The sequence below is a fragment of the Podarcis liolepis genome (assembly GCF_965112155.1).
Source record: "Podarcis liolepis genome assembly, chromosome: 16".
NCBI classification, from domain to species: Eukaryota; Metazoa; Chordata; class Lepidosauria; order Squamata; family Lacertidae; genus Podarcis; species Podarcis liolepis.
The window spans coordinates 23907052-23920726 of record NC_139567.1 but is presented as its reverse complement, the minus strand read 5'-3'; the positions used below and the strand labels follow the sequence as shown (position 1 = coordinate 23920726).

The 13675-nt window shown below is 41.0% G+C and overlaps 1 protein-coding gene across 1 annotated transcript in view; it reads right to left on the bottom strand.

The window, feature by feature from the left end:
- Positions 1-13675, bottom strand: part of ATP12A (ATPase H+/K+ transporting non-gastric alpha2 subunit) — a 24909-nt gene extending 11234 nt beyond the window's left edge. The window contains exons 1-10 of the mRNA XM_083480941.1: positions 13407-13675; positions 9581-9721; positions 7416-7475; positions 6485-6688; positions 5564-5677; positions 4400-4534; positions 3277-3394; positions 2145-2413; positions 1005-1203; positions 775-884 (exon numbers count right to left, since the gene is read on the bottom strand). Coding sequence (XP_083337067.1) covers positions 775-884; positions 1005-1203; positions 2145-2413; positions 3277-3394; positions 4400-4534; positions 5564-5677; positions 6485-6688; positions 7416-7475; positions 9581-9721; positions 13407-13415 — 1359 coding nt within the window. The 5' untranslated portion in view covers positions 13416-13675. The remainder of the gene's footprint in view (positions 1-774; positions 885-1004; positions 1204-2144; positions 2414-3276; positions 3395-4399; positions 4535-5563; positions 5678-6484; positions 6689-7415; positions 7476-9580; positions 9722-13406) is intronic.

Here is a 13675-nt window from a genome sequence, read left to right as displayed (position 1 = left end):
TCACTTTGTGTTCTATAGCTTGCTCCTCTGATTGCATTCTACAGCATTGTAGCAAAGTACTATCATATTTACATAAAAAGAACAATAATTGGGCAAGATTGCTATAATCATCCTTCTCCTCAGGGACTCATGCATGCAAATAAAAGCTGAGATTCTTGAGAATCTCAGAAGAGAGTGAGTTAGTGGCTGTAATCCATGAGAGATCTATAGCTGTAATGTATTCTAAATTGTCTCTTAATATTGTTGTTATAGTAGAGAAATTTCTAATCTTTTTATGGATCTTCTTGAGCAATATGATACTAAGTATTTATGTTCTTGGTTTAAAACTAATTGTTGTCAGTAAAATAAAATAACTTGATTGTTGAGTCCTCAGGCTCTACCTGTAGATTAATTATCTCAACAAATGCATTGTATGAGAATTCTCATCTCAGACCTTTGACTGGAGTATGAACTGTTTTTAAAATAGAGAAAATGCTTTTGATCCAGCTGTTTACATTATTGAAATCACACAAAGAATGAGAGCGCAATGTGGTATGTTTGCTTGGACCGAAAGCCTGTTTATTGCTTGTAAATTAAATGCCTGAAAGTTCTTGTGCTAGCCTGTTTTCTCCCAATAGTGGTGTCACCATACCTATTTCTGTCACTTTAGAAGGAAACAGAACAGGGCAGATTCTATATGCAACTTACAATAAAACATCTGTTTCCAGATGAAACCCCTGGAAACCCATCAGACAATCCTCTTAAGAAAGCAGCTCTCATTAAAGTAGTAAATACCTTCATGATAGGTTCACTGTCCTGTCCTGGTCTGAATTCTGCCCGATTGCAAAGGGCTACAATCCTTGACAACGCCGTCCATGTGCCAGATGTTTGGTCAAAAGTCTGGGCTGGAAAGAAAGTGGTAAAAATTATATAACGTTTCAGCAGACAGTTGCCCCACATTCTAAAATAGGAAGCAATCATGTTGTTACTCCTCCCATTCCAAAGCCTCTTGACTGATTATTTACTTGTTTGATCTTCACTGGTGTCAGCGGAGAAGATCTCATTGTCAAACCAAAGGTGGGCAACTGTCATCCTGTTCTGCGTAAGGGTCCCGGTCTTGTCAGAGCAGATGACAGAGGTAGAGCCCAGTGTCTCAACAGCTTCCAGGTTCTTTACCAGACAATTCTTCTTGGCCATTCTCTTCGCAGTTAAGGACAAAGCTACCTATAAATGTGGGAGAAAGCACAGCACATTAATAGTTGAAATAAATAAAAGTAGCGAAGCATTTCATACAGCTCCATACAAAGGATGATGGTAGGCTTCTCTTCCTGCTAATCCCACCTGTACACATTTTATTCTTGATCACACCCATGCACATATCAGTTCAGCAATGCTGTCATCTGCAGAATGACTCAACATGGATGAGAAGATCAGAACCTGACATTTTATTTAGCAAGTGTTGATCTGCTTTTATGTCAACAAGCAGGAGGGTCTAATGTACTCATGCCCTGCTTATGGGCTTGCCATGGGCACCTGGTTGGCCACTGTAAGAACAGAATACTAGGCCAGATGGTCCTCATTCAACAGAGCTTTTCTTACACTCTTATCATGTAACAATAGTATGTCCAAGGGGCCCACTCTTACATGAATAACACTGCTAGATGATTTCCTCACATGTACAGTATCCATCAGAAAAATATAACGCAAAAGTACATAATATAACACAAAGGAGCATAAGTAGAGCCTGCTGGATCAGGCCAATGGCCCATCTAATCCAGTATCCTAGTAAGATTCATCAGTAGCAGATCCAGAAAAAAAAAAAGCATTCACAAGTATTTTGAATGGATATTAAAATAGAGACAAAACAAAGAAATGCAACAAATTAGCCGAAAACATTGAGAGGTGATGAATATATAACCAAAGAGACTCAGCAGAAGTTGTGGGTTTAGACAATGGAGGTGTTTTTATCCAGGAACCCAAAGCCACTCTCCACCATTGTTCCAATAGATAGTGACAGCCTTGCCCATTAATAATTATGCACCCATTTTTCATAATGTGTTGGAGATGTAGAGGTCCTATGCACCCCGATTTCAGCAGCATGTACTGTCATGAATTGTTATGCATGAGTACAAAGGTACTGGTGGCTGTTGTGAGCCAGTACTTACAGTGACTGTGGCTAGCAGCCCCTCGGGCACATTGGCCACAATAATGCCAATGAGGAAGATGACGGCCTTCATGACAGTGTACTTCATGGAGACGGAAATGATGAAGAAAACCACCCCTATGGATATAGCAACAGCAGCCACAATATGGACAAAGTGCTCTATCTCGATAGCAATAGGCGTCTTCTCATTCCCAACACCAGAAGCCAGCGAAGCAATGCGCCCAATGATGGTGTTGTCACCTGTGTTGATGACCATGCCAGTAGCAGTTCCTAAGGAGAAAGCAAAATATTGATTATCAACAAACAAAATAATTTTTATTCATTTGAACACCAATGCCATTAAAAAAAAACACAAAAATTTAATTGTACCCCCCAAACTTTCCAATTAATACTCCTGACTCTTTTTGATAATCCCGTCTTCTACTCTCCTTGATGTCTTAGTTCAATCAAAAATATAGCTTTTTTTCTTTGGGCAGGTCAAATGCTGCTTGGATTTCTGACTAAAGAAGACAATGTGGGCATGTGTGTGTCATATTTTAAAATAAAATAATTGACTTGAATCCAAATTTTCTTTCCATGAACAGTTTACATTATTGGAGCAGGGCTTCCCCACCTCACCATTCCCTCTGCAGGGAATTTCCTTTAGGAGACCAGGAGATGTTTGGTGTAGGATATGGTTGTGGGGTTTGAATTGCAGGTTTGAATGGGTAAGCCAATGTTAGGACCCAAGACAATGTTTTTACGTTGTACACCAGCTCCACATAACTGCATAGCTGGAGGGTAATGTTAGCAAGTTGTTGTTAGTATTAATAGGGCACCATCAATGTACACAGTTCTTTCCAGGATGTCAACCTGAACTTGCTCCCTTCCCCAGAGATCTTACAATCTAAAATTCAACAAATGGGGAGGCAAGAAAGGAAAGTCAAGAAAATGGTCTTAACAGAGTATGCCCATGCTTTGCATTATACACAATTGGGCTTAGTTTCATATGGTGATGAGGACTAAATGGTGGAATATCAGAAGGAATGAGAAAATATTGATGTTAACTCCTGCTGAAGTAGCTTTTACATAGGCACAAAATATGTGGAATTTGGATGGAATGGCACCACTGGGGGAGCCACTTAAATACGTACCTTCCAAGCAAGTTGTGGAATAGAAAGCAATGTTTTTGGTCTCCAGTGGGTTTTCATGAGTGTATTCACAGGAGCGAGATTGTGGCTCTGACTCTCCAGTGAGGGAAGAATTATCCACCTGTGGAACAGTCACAAACATTCACATTATCACATTATTATTATTGTAGTATTAATAATAATAATAATTTTGACCAGATTGCGGGAGGCAATGGAAGACAGGAGTGCCTGGCGTGCTCTGGTGGTCCATGGGGTCACGAAGAGTCGGACACGACTAAACGACTAAACAACAACAAATAATAATAATAATAGTGGTAGTGCGCATGGCTATCATCACTGCAAAGGCAACAGGGACACTTATGATGACTGAATCACCAATAGAGTTCAACTGCAACAAGTCACTTAAAGACTTACAGGTGAGGAAGCTGTGACCCTCCAGATGCTGAACTACAACTCCCATATGGCTGATGGGAGTCAGAGTCCAACAACATCAGGAGGACCACGTATTTCTCATCCCTATCCCTTTGTTCTGGGACTCACGCAGGATCTCATCCATGATACCTTTTTCTCATGAGGATAAATATGCAAATTATTAATTCTTAGACAATTTGCATCCATGAAGAACAGACTGATTTTAGGTTTATTGACCTGGTAAGAAATCCCAGATGTGTTTGCCATGCATTCTATTCACCTAACCTTGTTAGATTAAGGTGTATTCACTGCAAAATGGGGGTACTAGCAAGCAAATAATACATTACTCATTATGCAGCAGCTTTTCACGCTGCCCGCCTTTAATTTATTCTGCCTGGGATTGACTGACTGACACATAAAGAAAACCAAACTTTAAGTAAATGATGCTGCTGCTATCACAATCACTGCTAGATTACGTAAACAACCCATACAACGAGCAGTGATTATTGCCATAATTTTAATGATCAAGCTCTTTGTGGGAGGACAATTTCTCATACAAATTCAAAAGGAGTGTCTAATTTTAGACTCTTTTTCACTTAGCTGTTGAGTTATCCTTTCTTTGAACATGCCTCTTCATGTCCCTGGTCTGTAGAAAGAGGCTGGGTTTTCTCTTTCTCTTTTCTTTGGCTCAAACTGAGTTTTGTTTTGTTCCTACCTTACAGCCCTGACTGGTGATGATCCGGATGTCAGCTGGTATCCTGTCTCCACCTTTGATTTCCACAATGTCGCCCACCACCAGTTCTTCTGCCGAAATGTCTTTTTTCTCGGCATCTCTGAGGACAAGGGCTCGCTGGTAAGAAAACCCCCAAAATGAAACAGATAAAGTCAGGTGGAGCTCTTAGACTGATTATTGTACACATGCAATTGCTGGAATATATTCAGTGGTCTGAGCTACTTGGAGATCTGCATATGGTAACTATGAGCAGGATTCACTTAAACAATTGTGCTAGCAGGAGCCAGCACATAGAATCATAGAATCATAGAATCATAGAATCATAGAATCATAGAATCATAGAATCATAGAATCATAGAATCATAGAATCACAGAATCACAGAATCATAGAATCATAGAATCATAGAGTTGGAAGAGACCACAAGGGCCATCGAGTCCAACCCCCTGCCAACCAGGAAACACCATCAGAGCACTCCTGACATATGGTTGTCATAGACTCCTCCAAATGCAATGGGGCTTCTCTCCCCACTTTGCCCCCCCCAAAAAAAAATAGCTGGGGGGTCTGGAGAACATCCAGAGCAGTCCACAAAAGAAGGAGAGGGGAGATCCTTCCATTAGGCAACCTGAAATATTTGTGCTGACAACACGAGAGGAAGAGTGTGATGCTGGCTTCCAACCTATATGTCCTACTTTACACTGAAGTCTTCTGCATGGAAGACTATCCAGAAGACATTTCCTATTTGATGGACTGTCTGATCTAAGTCAGGTTTGAAGATTTAAAACTCCAGGAAGGAAGAGTGGAGCTTGAAGGTGCCCTTTTGACATTTAGCAGCTGAACAGCAGCAGGCTGAGCAGGCGCACAGGGGACCTAGTCAAAGTTTTCGCCGCTATGCTGGTATTGTTTTCCCATTAAAATTATGGTGACACTTTCTAATTTTTCATCTATATGTATATGATGGAAACCTGTGTTCTCTTTTGTCCCCTTTGTTGGGGTCATGCATTTCCTCTCTTTAAGCAATGTGGCCACCCTAATTCTACCATTTTGTCTGCACATTGGTATGTTCTTTAATATGGTGGCAAATACCCTTTACAATGACTACCTGGTTTTTAAATACACTGATATTCTGAGCACTACTGAAGACTCACCTGTGGGATCATTTTACCAAAGCTGGCCATGATGTTCGTGCTTTTAGCTTCTTGATAATAAGCAAACATCCCAGTGAGGACCACCACCAGCACAAGGACCACTCCAAGGTAGAGCTGAATGGTGAAAAGATGGTTCAAGTTAGCTTAAAAACAACAACACTTTTACCATTTCCCACTTGGTGCAAAATAATTTTGTAACTGCACTCAAGAAACTGTGTGAATGAACTTGTTTAAACAGCAAGGAGAAGAGCAATACCTAGCATATTATCAGCGAAATGCCTCAGATTTATAGGCAAGACGTATTGCACAAACATACGGAGGAAACATATAGCTGAATGACAACAGGTGGTCTTCAAGGTCTGCACCAGGTCATTCAATTCTGACCAAGATACATTGGTTTAGAAGTTGTCCATACAATTGCCAAAGCTTATATAAGAATTTCAGACAGTTATTTAATCAGGAATGTGAAAGTGTGTTTTTTCTTAATTTTTGCAATGGTTTTCCATTGGGGGGAGGAACGGTCCCCTACCATTGGGTGGAATGAGACTTAAGTGTCATGGAGGGGTGGTAAGTTGTTAATTTATTATGGTTTGTTCAGTTTTTCACATTTTTTCCCAAGGTGGCATATACATGGCTCTCTCTTTCTCCTCATTTAATCCCCACAGCAACCCTGTGAGATAGCTTAGAGTAGACTGAGAGGAAGCGATTGGGCCAAGGTCACCCAATGAGCTTCATGGCTGAGTCAGCATTTGAACTAGGGTCTCCCAGGTCCAAGTCTGGCACTTGTAGGATTTCCGCCTCAGGTGCCCAAATTCCTTGAGTGGCCTTGGGTACCACACTCCTTGACTTGGGGGTAAAGAGAACCATGGATGACACCCATGAGAATTACAAAAAGCACAATAAACCTGCAATAATACTTACATTGTTAAATGCCCCGGCATCATGATGAAGATACTGAATCCCGAAGGCAATCCAGCACAGTATAGCTCCAATCCACAAGAGGATGGAAAACCCTCCTACCATCTGCTTGAGAAACTTGATGATTTCAGGAGTAGATTTAGGAGGAGTAAGTGCATTGGGGCCATCTCGGGCCAGAACCTCTGCAGCTCTTGAGCTTGGAAGACCCTGTAGGAGAGACAAAGTGCATAGTTGGGATTAGGGATGGAAGAGGATCTTCTGCTCTGCCAACTTTTTGCAGCAGATCTGACACTCCCAAACATGCTTGTCATTGGAAACACGTTACACACTTCCCCGGGTTTTGCAATGCAGGAAAGGGAGCAAAGAAATGTGTGTTTTGCATTAAAAGTGTGTATAAAATGCAACATTTTTCAGAAAATAAAAAGCATCTGTGTATAAATTCTGACAAAACACAGACTCTTTGTGCCTTCATTAACACACACACACACTAAATGGGCATTTGAATGAGTGCCAGCAGAACTGAAAAGGGGTGGCACTATTAGGTCATTCAGTCCATTCTTAGTTTAAATTAGAAATCTTGAAAGAGCACAGCCTATGTTCAAAAGTGAATTTTAAGTCCCATAATTTATTTTTAAAAAACCAACTTGACAAAATGGTTGATGTACCCAGCAGTCTAAATGTTAAAGTATACTTAAATTTATGCCCCGCTTCATCCTGAAGACTAAGACCAGATAATTACGGCTGATGGTTGCAATATACCCCATGAAGCATGCAACTGTGCAAATACTATTGGTGCAAACACACCAATACTCTTCCCAGAAATAACGCAAATACTGTTTCCAGCACATGCTTGAATTAAGTGAATTATAATGCTTGCTGCCTACTTATATGTGGGTGTGTTGTTAATGGCTGCCTCTTGCCCATATTAACTTACTTTAATGATGCTTGTGCCATATTTATCTTCTAGTTCTTCAATGCTGAGTTTGTGATCATCCTAAAGCAGCAAAAAAAAAAGAGAGAGAGAGATTAACAAGCTTTGCTTTTTTAAAGAACAGCACGGGGCTTTCAGAAATTGTATGCCACAGTCAACACGCTCTAACTGTATTTGCACATTGGAACATTCAGACACTGGGTGCAGCTTAAGCTTTTTGAAACACAGCAAATAATTTTTTCTAGTCTTATTAAAACTCTTCAGCTTAATATGAAATTCTGCTGTGCTTTTTGCCCATGCAGCAACCTTTGAGTTCATCTTGAGTTTTGCTTTAGGAAAAAATCAGTGGAAGTCTAGCCGTACTGCTTGCTCAATATGAGCTGGCTGATAACTTGTCACTCTTCCTGTTCAGATGTATCAAGAGAAGAAGATCTGTAGTTAATCGGTGATTGATTGATTTTTTAATACATACTTGTAAACCTATGTGAACATGTTGGCTTAAAGAGGCATTGCATTTGAGGACAATGGCCCCATTTGCATCTTTAAGATTTAACGCCATCCAGTTAGTTGTGGAATGTAAGGAAAACCATTGGATTAGCAAATCTGAAAGGATATCTTTTTATCTAAGCATCTCAAACAGTTGATTGTACAATCTTTTCTTGGAAAGCACTGAAGGAGAGCCACAGCTGTTGTTGTTTTTTGTAGGCAGCCAGCTGAGTGCTCCTCCATTGTTTTTGTACAACATAATGTGTCACAGAGATTAAGGAAGACTTCTTAATAAAGCTAGCTATGACTTAACTGTGGGGCAAGTCATTGCTCAGTGCTTCAGCCCATCATTCAGATCGCATGACTAATCCCTAAGATATGCAGAGATGAAATTAGAAAGCTGCCTTACACCGAGTCAGATCTAGTTCATCTAGTTCAGCACTGTCTGCACTCACTAGCAGGGGTTCTCTTGGGTTTCAAGCAAGGGGACATTCCCAGCCCTACTTGGAGATGCTGTGAATTGGGCTTAGGGTCTTTTGCATGCAAAACACATGCTCCACCACTGAGTTATGGCCCTTTCCCAAATGGCATTTAGCATGACTGGGGGAGAACCAGTGCTTACAAATCACAGCAGATGCTACACTAGAGGTACATAATCATACCCACATCCTGCCCCCCACTGCAGTGAAACTTACAGCATCACATGGATTGACACAAGCACAATGAAAATGTTTCACACAGGTATGTACTTGTAATGGAAGAACTTTGGCACTGGTGCATCAGGAGTTAAGGGTCAGGGTAAGAATCACGTATGTTGTTAGTCAGTTTGACATGGCATTCACCCTCTTCTGATAAATAAGAGGTTCAAAGCATTAGTATGAAAAGTCAGGAGAGCTGAAACTAAGAACTGACATCTCTTCTGACTTGCTTCACTTTTCAAGCAAATGGTATTGGCCTTCTGATTAAATCTTGGGTGTAGCTTAACAAGACGGGACTTGGCATGAAGGAAGAAGAAAAGCAGAGATTCCACTGATAATTTCTCCATAGCAGGAGGAGGGATTGCACAGCTTTTTCACAGACAAACAAGACAGTTCCTTGACTGACTGACTTCTTACATCTATTTGCATTTACATAACTCCATGATATTGTACTGAGAGGGCCACTGCGCCCTTTCCTGATATGCAGATCTAACATGCATGTTGTCTGGGCAGGAAGGGGCTTTTGTCTGTTCTAGCTGAGTGGCCCATTCCTTGTCATACTGATCCCTTTTTCACTGGGCCACTGTTCTTCTCCTTTTCAACATAGCTTCAGAGCAAGGGAGTGGATCCCTAAAACTCCAGGATCCTCCAGCTGGCTGGAGGTGGCAGCTTAATAAAAGAAGGGTAATGACCCACATTTGCCTACCTAATTGAAATGCAATTAGTCAGTCTTCATAAAACCAGTGTTGAAAGATTAAATGCACTGCTGGTAGAACAATACAAAACAGTGTGCCTTTGTTGGCCATTGGAGCATGTATTATACAAAGGTAATTAAACGATTTCCCATTCAAGACTGAGAGATCTGCACTACAATCTGTCCCAATTTCCCCAAGAAAACTATTGATTAGGACTTTGGTTTCAGCCCATCTGCTCTGTCCCAGGACAGCTTAACAAGGAAGTATGGAGCAGCCTGAAGTCACTTACCAAGTCCAACTCTTTCTTCAGGTCCTCGGTGTTCTTCTTTTTCTTACTCCCTTTCAAATCTTTGTACTTTTCATCTCCTTTGTCTGCTTTTTCCAAATCCTTTTCTCCACTGATCTCAATAGAGTAGATGTCAAGCTTTTTCTGAAATGTAAATGAGCAGAGATGGGTTGGGTTAGCATTATGGGTTTGTCATAAGGGGGCAGCAGAAATACCCAACAGACAGGAAGCAGGGGGAGTGGTACAATTCTACTCCAGTGTTTCAACCTCCCTTCTGATTTAACATGGAGCATTTATAAAATTAATTCTGGAATGTGCAGTTAAGCTGAAACTTTTCACTGCCAGACTTTTTATTATCTGCCTTACTGATATGCACAAGTGAACATGTGATGAAACATAGTGCATGCACTCAAATGAGCCCCATTGGGTGCATCAATATGATCTTTGGTGCTATGTTTTATCAATGCACACATCAGTAAGCTGTGGGGGAGAAAAAGTAAGAACAAAGGTTAGGAAATAAAAGCTATGTGGTACATTCCTATGGCATTGGTGCCTCTCTGAAGAAAAGACCAGGTAATTTGGCTCCTTAATATCCAGAGTGTGTTTGGGACAACATGTTTTTAATAATCTCTTTTAAAAAAACAACTTTTCAGATTGTTGTTTTCTAACTGATATTCTCACTAGTTCCCAGCAAGCTAACCATCACTGTCGCATGTCTTCCTCCCTCTCAAATAAACATGCACACAACCTTACAAATATTCTGCAGAGCCTGAAATAAGAAATGGTCCGAATTGAAGAAGAAGTCATCTATATTAGAATTGAACTTATTCCACAAAGTCAATAAGCAATGCTTAATAATTTGGATATGTTTAGCCATAAATAATGAGCGACATGAGATTTTAAAATTATCATAATGCTGACCCCTATCGCAGTAAGAAATTCAGAGTCAGATTCCAGAGGGGATGCTTTGTTTAGTTTTAAAGTAGAAAATGTCTATGACCAACAGTGTAGACATTATTAAATATGATAGTTTGGGGGGTCACCAATGTGGTGCCCCTTCACCTACAGATGCCTTCCCTAGCACCCACAAGCTTCCCTTCTTTGTCTGAAATCAGTCGTGAAAGAGGCATATATTGGTAGCCAATAGAATAGGCTGCAATGTGTGTGCGTTGCCCACAACATTGTTGTTTCAAATCACAAATCTTGGCTACTTCTTAGTATTACCTCTTCCAGATAACTCCTGACTGAGCCATTGACCCAACCCTTCTTGTCAATCTACACAAGCTATTGGTAGTTGCCCCACCCATTCTATTCTGCAATGGAGATTGCCCCACCCATTCCAATTAATTTGGATGTACAGATATGCCATTGTTCTCTGTTACCTCTTTTCCAATAGCTTGCCCTGCTCCAAAGACTGGCTTCCTGTTTTCATCTCAGCCCATCAGCTTTTATATACATAGCTTTCCAGATCATAATTGACCCATAAACTGCATGCTGTTCTGTAGAATAGCCAGCTTATTGGCTGACCCCATTCCTTAGCAGATTCTTTGAGGATTACATTACTGAGTTTGTAAGGCATAGTCATACTTGGTGATTGAGGATCAGGTCATAGCTTGCTTATTGGCACAGAGCTCAGAACATGTGTGCACTTCAATGTCTTCAGATAACTTGGTTAACATACTTTTAGTAACAATATTAAAATATAAACCGAATTGGTTTTTGTTTTCCCAAACCTATGTGTCTATCAGCTAGACTTGTCCTGATTGCTTTATAAACTTAGGGCCCACTCATACCTTAGCTTATTGTGCTTTGTGAGCCCCTCCTTCAATTCCCCCTCATCCAAGTGGCATTCTTTTCCAACTACTGGTGGCCCATACTTTTGCCTCCTCTTAATTCCAGAGATTCTCTATGCTTTGAGAACTGAATACGAGAGCTACAAAATTTGCATGGGGAATCTCCAGATCTAGGGAGGAGGAAGTGTGGGGTAGAAGTAGTTGGAGGAGAATGCCGCATGGGTGAAGGGAAATTTAAGCAGACACAAGGAGTTCACAATCCACATTAAACTGAGGTATGAAAAGGCTCTAATACTCAGGATTCTCTACCAAATTGGAACTAAAATGACAGCAAGAATTGCACAAGTAATTCAATTTATGCAAGTAAAATTATTCTGTTTGGGGTTTTTTGGCATTCCAGAAACCAGCAAAAACATCGGTATCTGTTTATCCTTAACTGCCATCCTATTTCCATCATTTGAAAGTAATTTTCTGGTGCTTCTCCTTCCCAGCCATTTGACTCTCATCTATTTCTGTTGCTTTCTGACTCTTTCCGTGTTGCCTGTGGAATAAAGTTTGCAGACTTGCTGATCTTGGATAGCACCAGTTCTATGTTCTACAGCTCCTGGTATACTGTGGGTGCCATTTTGATATTTAGTTAGCAGAGGATAGATCAGGCTTCCTCAAACTCGGTCTCCAAATGTTCTTGGCCTACAACTCCCATGATCCCTAGATAGCAGGACCAGTGGTCAGGGATGATGGGAATTGTAGTCTCAAAACATCTGGAGGGCCGAGATTGAGGAAACCTGGGATAGATATCAACAACCTTGTGCACTGTGGGATATTTCCCACTACAGTGGTACCTCGGGTTGCATATGCTTCAGGTTACAGACGCTTCAGGTTACAGACTCCGCTAACCCAGAAATATTACCTCACGTTAAGAACTTTGCTTCAGGATGAGAACAGAAATTGTGCAGCAGTGGCACAGCAGCAGCAGGAGGCCCCATTAGCTAAATTGGTGCTTCAGGTTAAGAACAGTTTCAGGTTAAGAATGGACCTCCGGAGCGAATTAAGTTCTTAACCCGAGGTACCACTGTATTAAGGTGGGCTCTCTCTTTTTTGCAATTGATCAACTCAGCTGAATAGCCCTTTAAACCCTATTTGGTATTTTAATCTCTGGAATAAATCATGAGGATTCTTTCAACTTGAAACTTCATTCACATTTCTGATAGTTTGATTGTTGCTGGGGAAAACAAATCAGTTCAAGCACTCTTGGTTTTGGAATGCGACATGCAGCAGAATCGTATAGATTTACTCAGAAGTAAGTCCTAGTGAGCTCAGGAAAAGGACCAAAGCTCCACGTCTGAACATGTGCTTTCCAGATCCCAGGGCCAATCCTTAACCCCTCCAGTTAAAAGAACCAGGTGATGTGAAATTCATCTGTCCTGGAGAGCCACTTGCCAGTCAGAATACAAAATACTGGGCAAGCAGGTGAACAGCTTGAGAACACCAGATTTTGTAGGGTTTCTGGTGCTAAACTGGTATCAGCCTTTGATAGAAATTCACTAAGAATCCTGTGTATGTGTAGTAAATTACAAATACACACAAACCTGTTCCTCTCCTCCCATCCAATTATAAAGGTTAAAGTTCTACACAAAGATGCAGAAGAATTTAACCTCTTTCATCTCCATATGAAAGAACTTTTCCGTTTGCCACAGAACTAAGACTGCAAGACTCACGTCTACTCAGAAGTAAGGCCTATTGAAAACCCAGGTAGGTGGGATTAGGATTGCAGCCTAAGGGTTGCCTCCAATGCTAGTTCTCCTCAAAATAGACTCACTGAAGTTAATGAGCCTATTAATTTCAATGAGTGAGTGGAACTCAGTTGGATACATCCCTGACCTTAATCAGGAAATCGTCTTCTCTTCTTAAAAATTTCCCAAAGTATTGGGAAAGAAGAGGCCAGGTATATTTCAATTATTAGAAGCCAACTGCTCCCAGAACTGAAGAGAAACCAGCTATGGAATATCTGCCGCCTTTATCCCTTATTTACTCACCTTCCCCATGGTAGACTTCCTCTTTCTTTGACCTAGTGGAGCAATGGATGTCTCTCAGCCAAATAAATGTACCAAGTGAAGGCTCTTGGGTGAAAAAGTCAAGACTCAATGAGCTCTGAGAGGGAGCAATGCTGGAACACAAGCTCACAGGGCTTGCAGCCTCCAGGAGAGTTAATGTTAGCTGGCTTCTTGTCCACACTTAAGCATCCTCTAGGCAGGACAGGCTCACCTTCCAGAGCCCTGTGGGAAGAGACTGCTGCCTGCTGGCC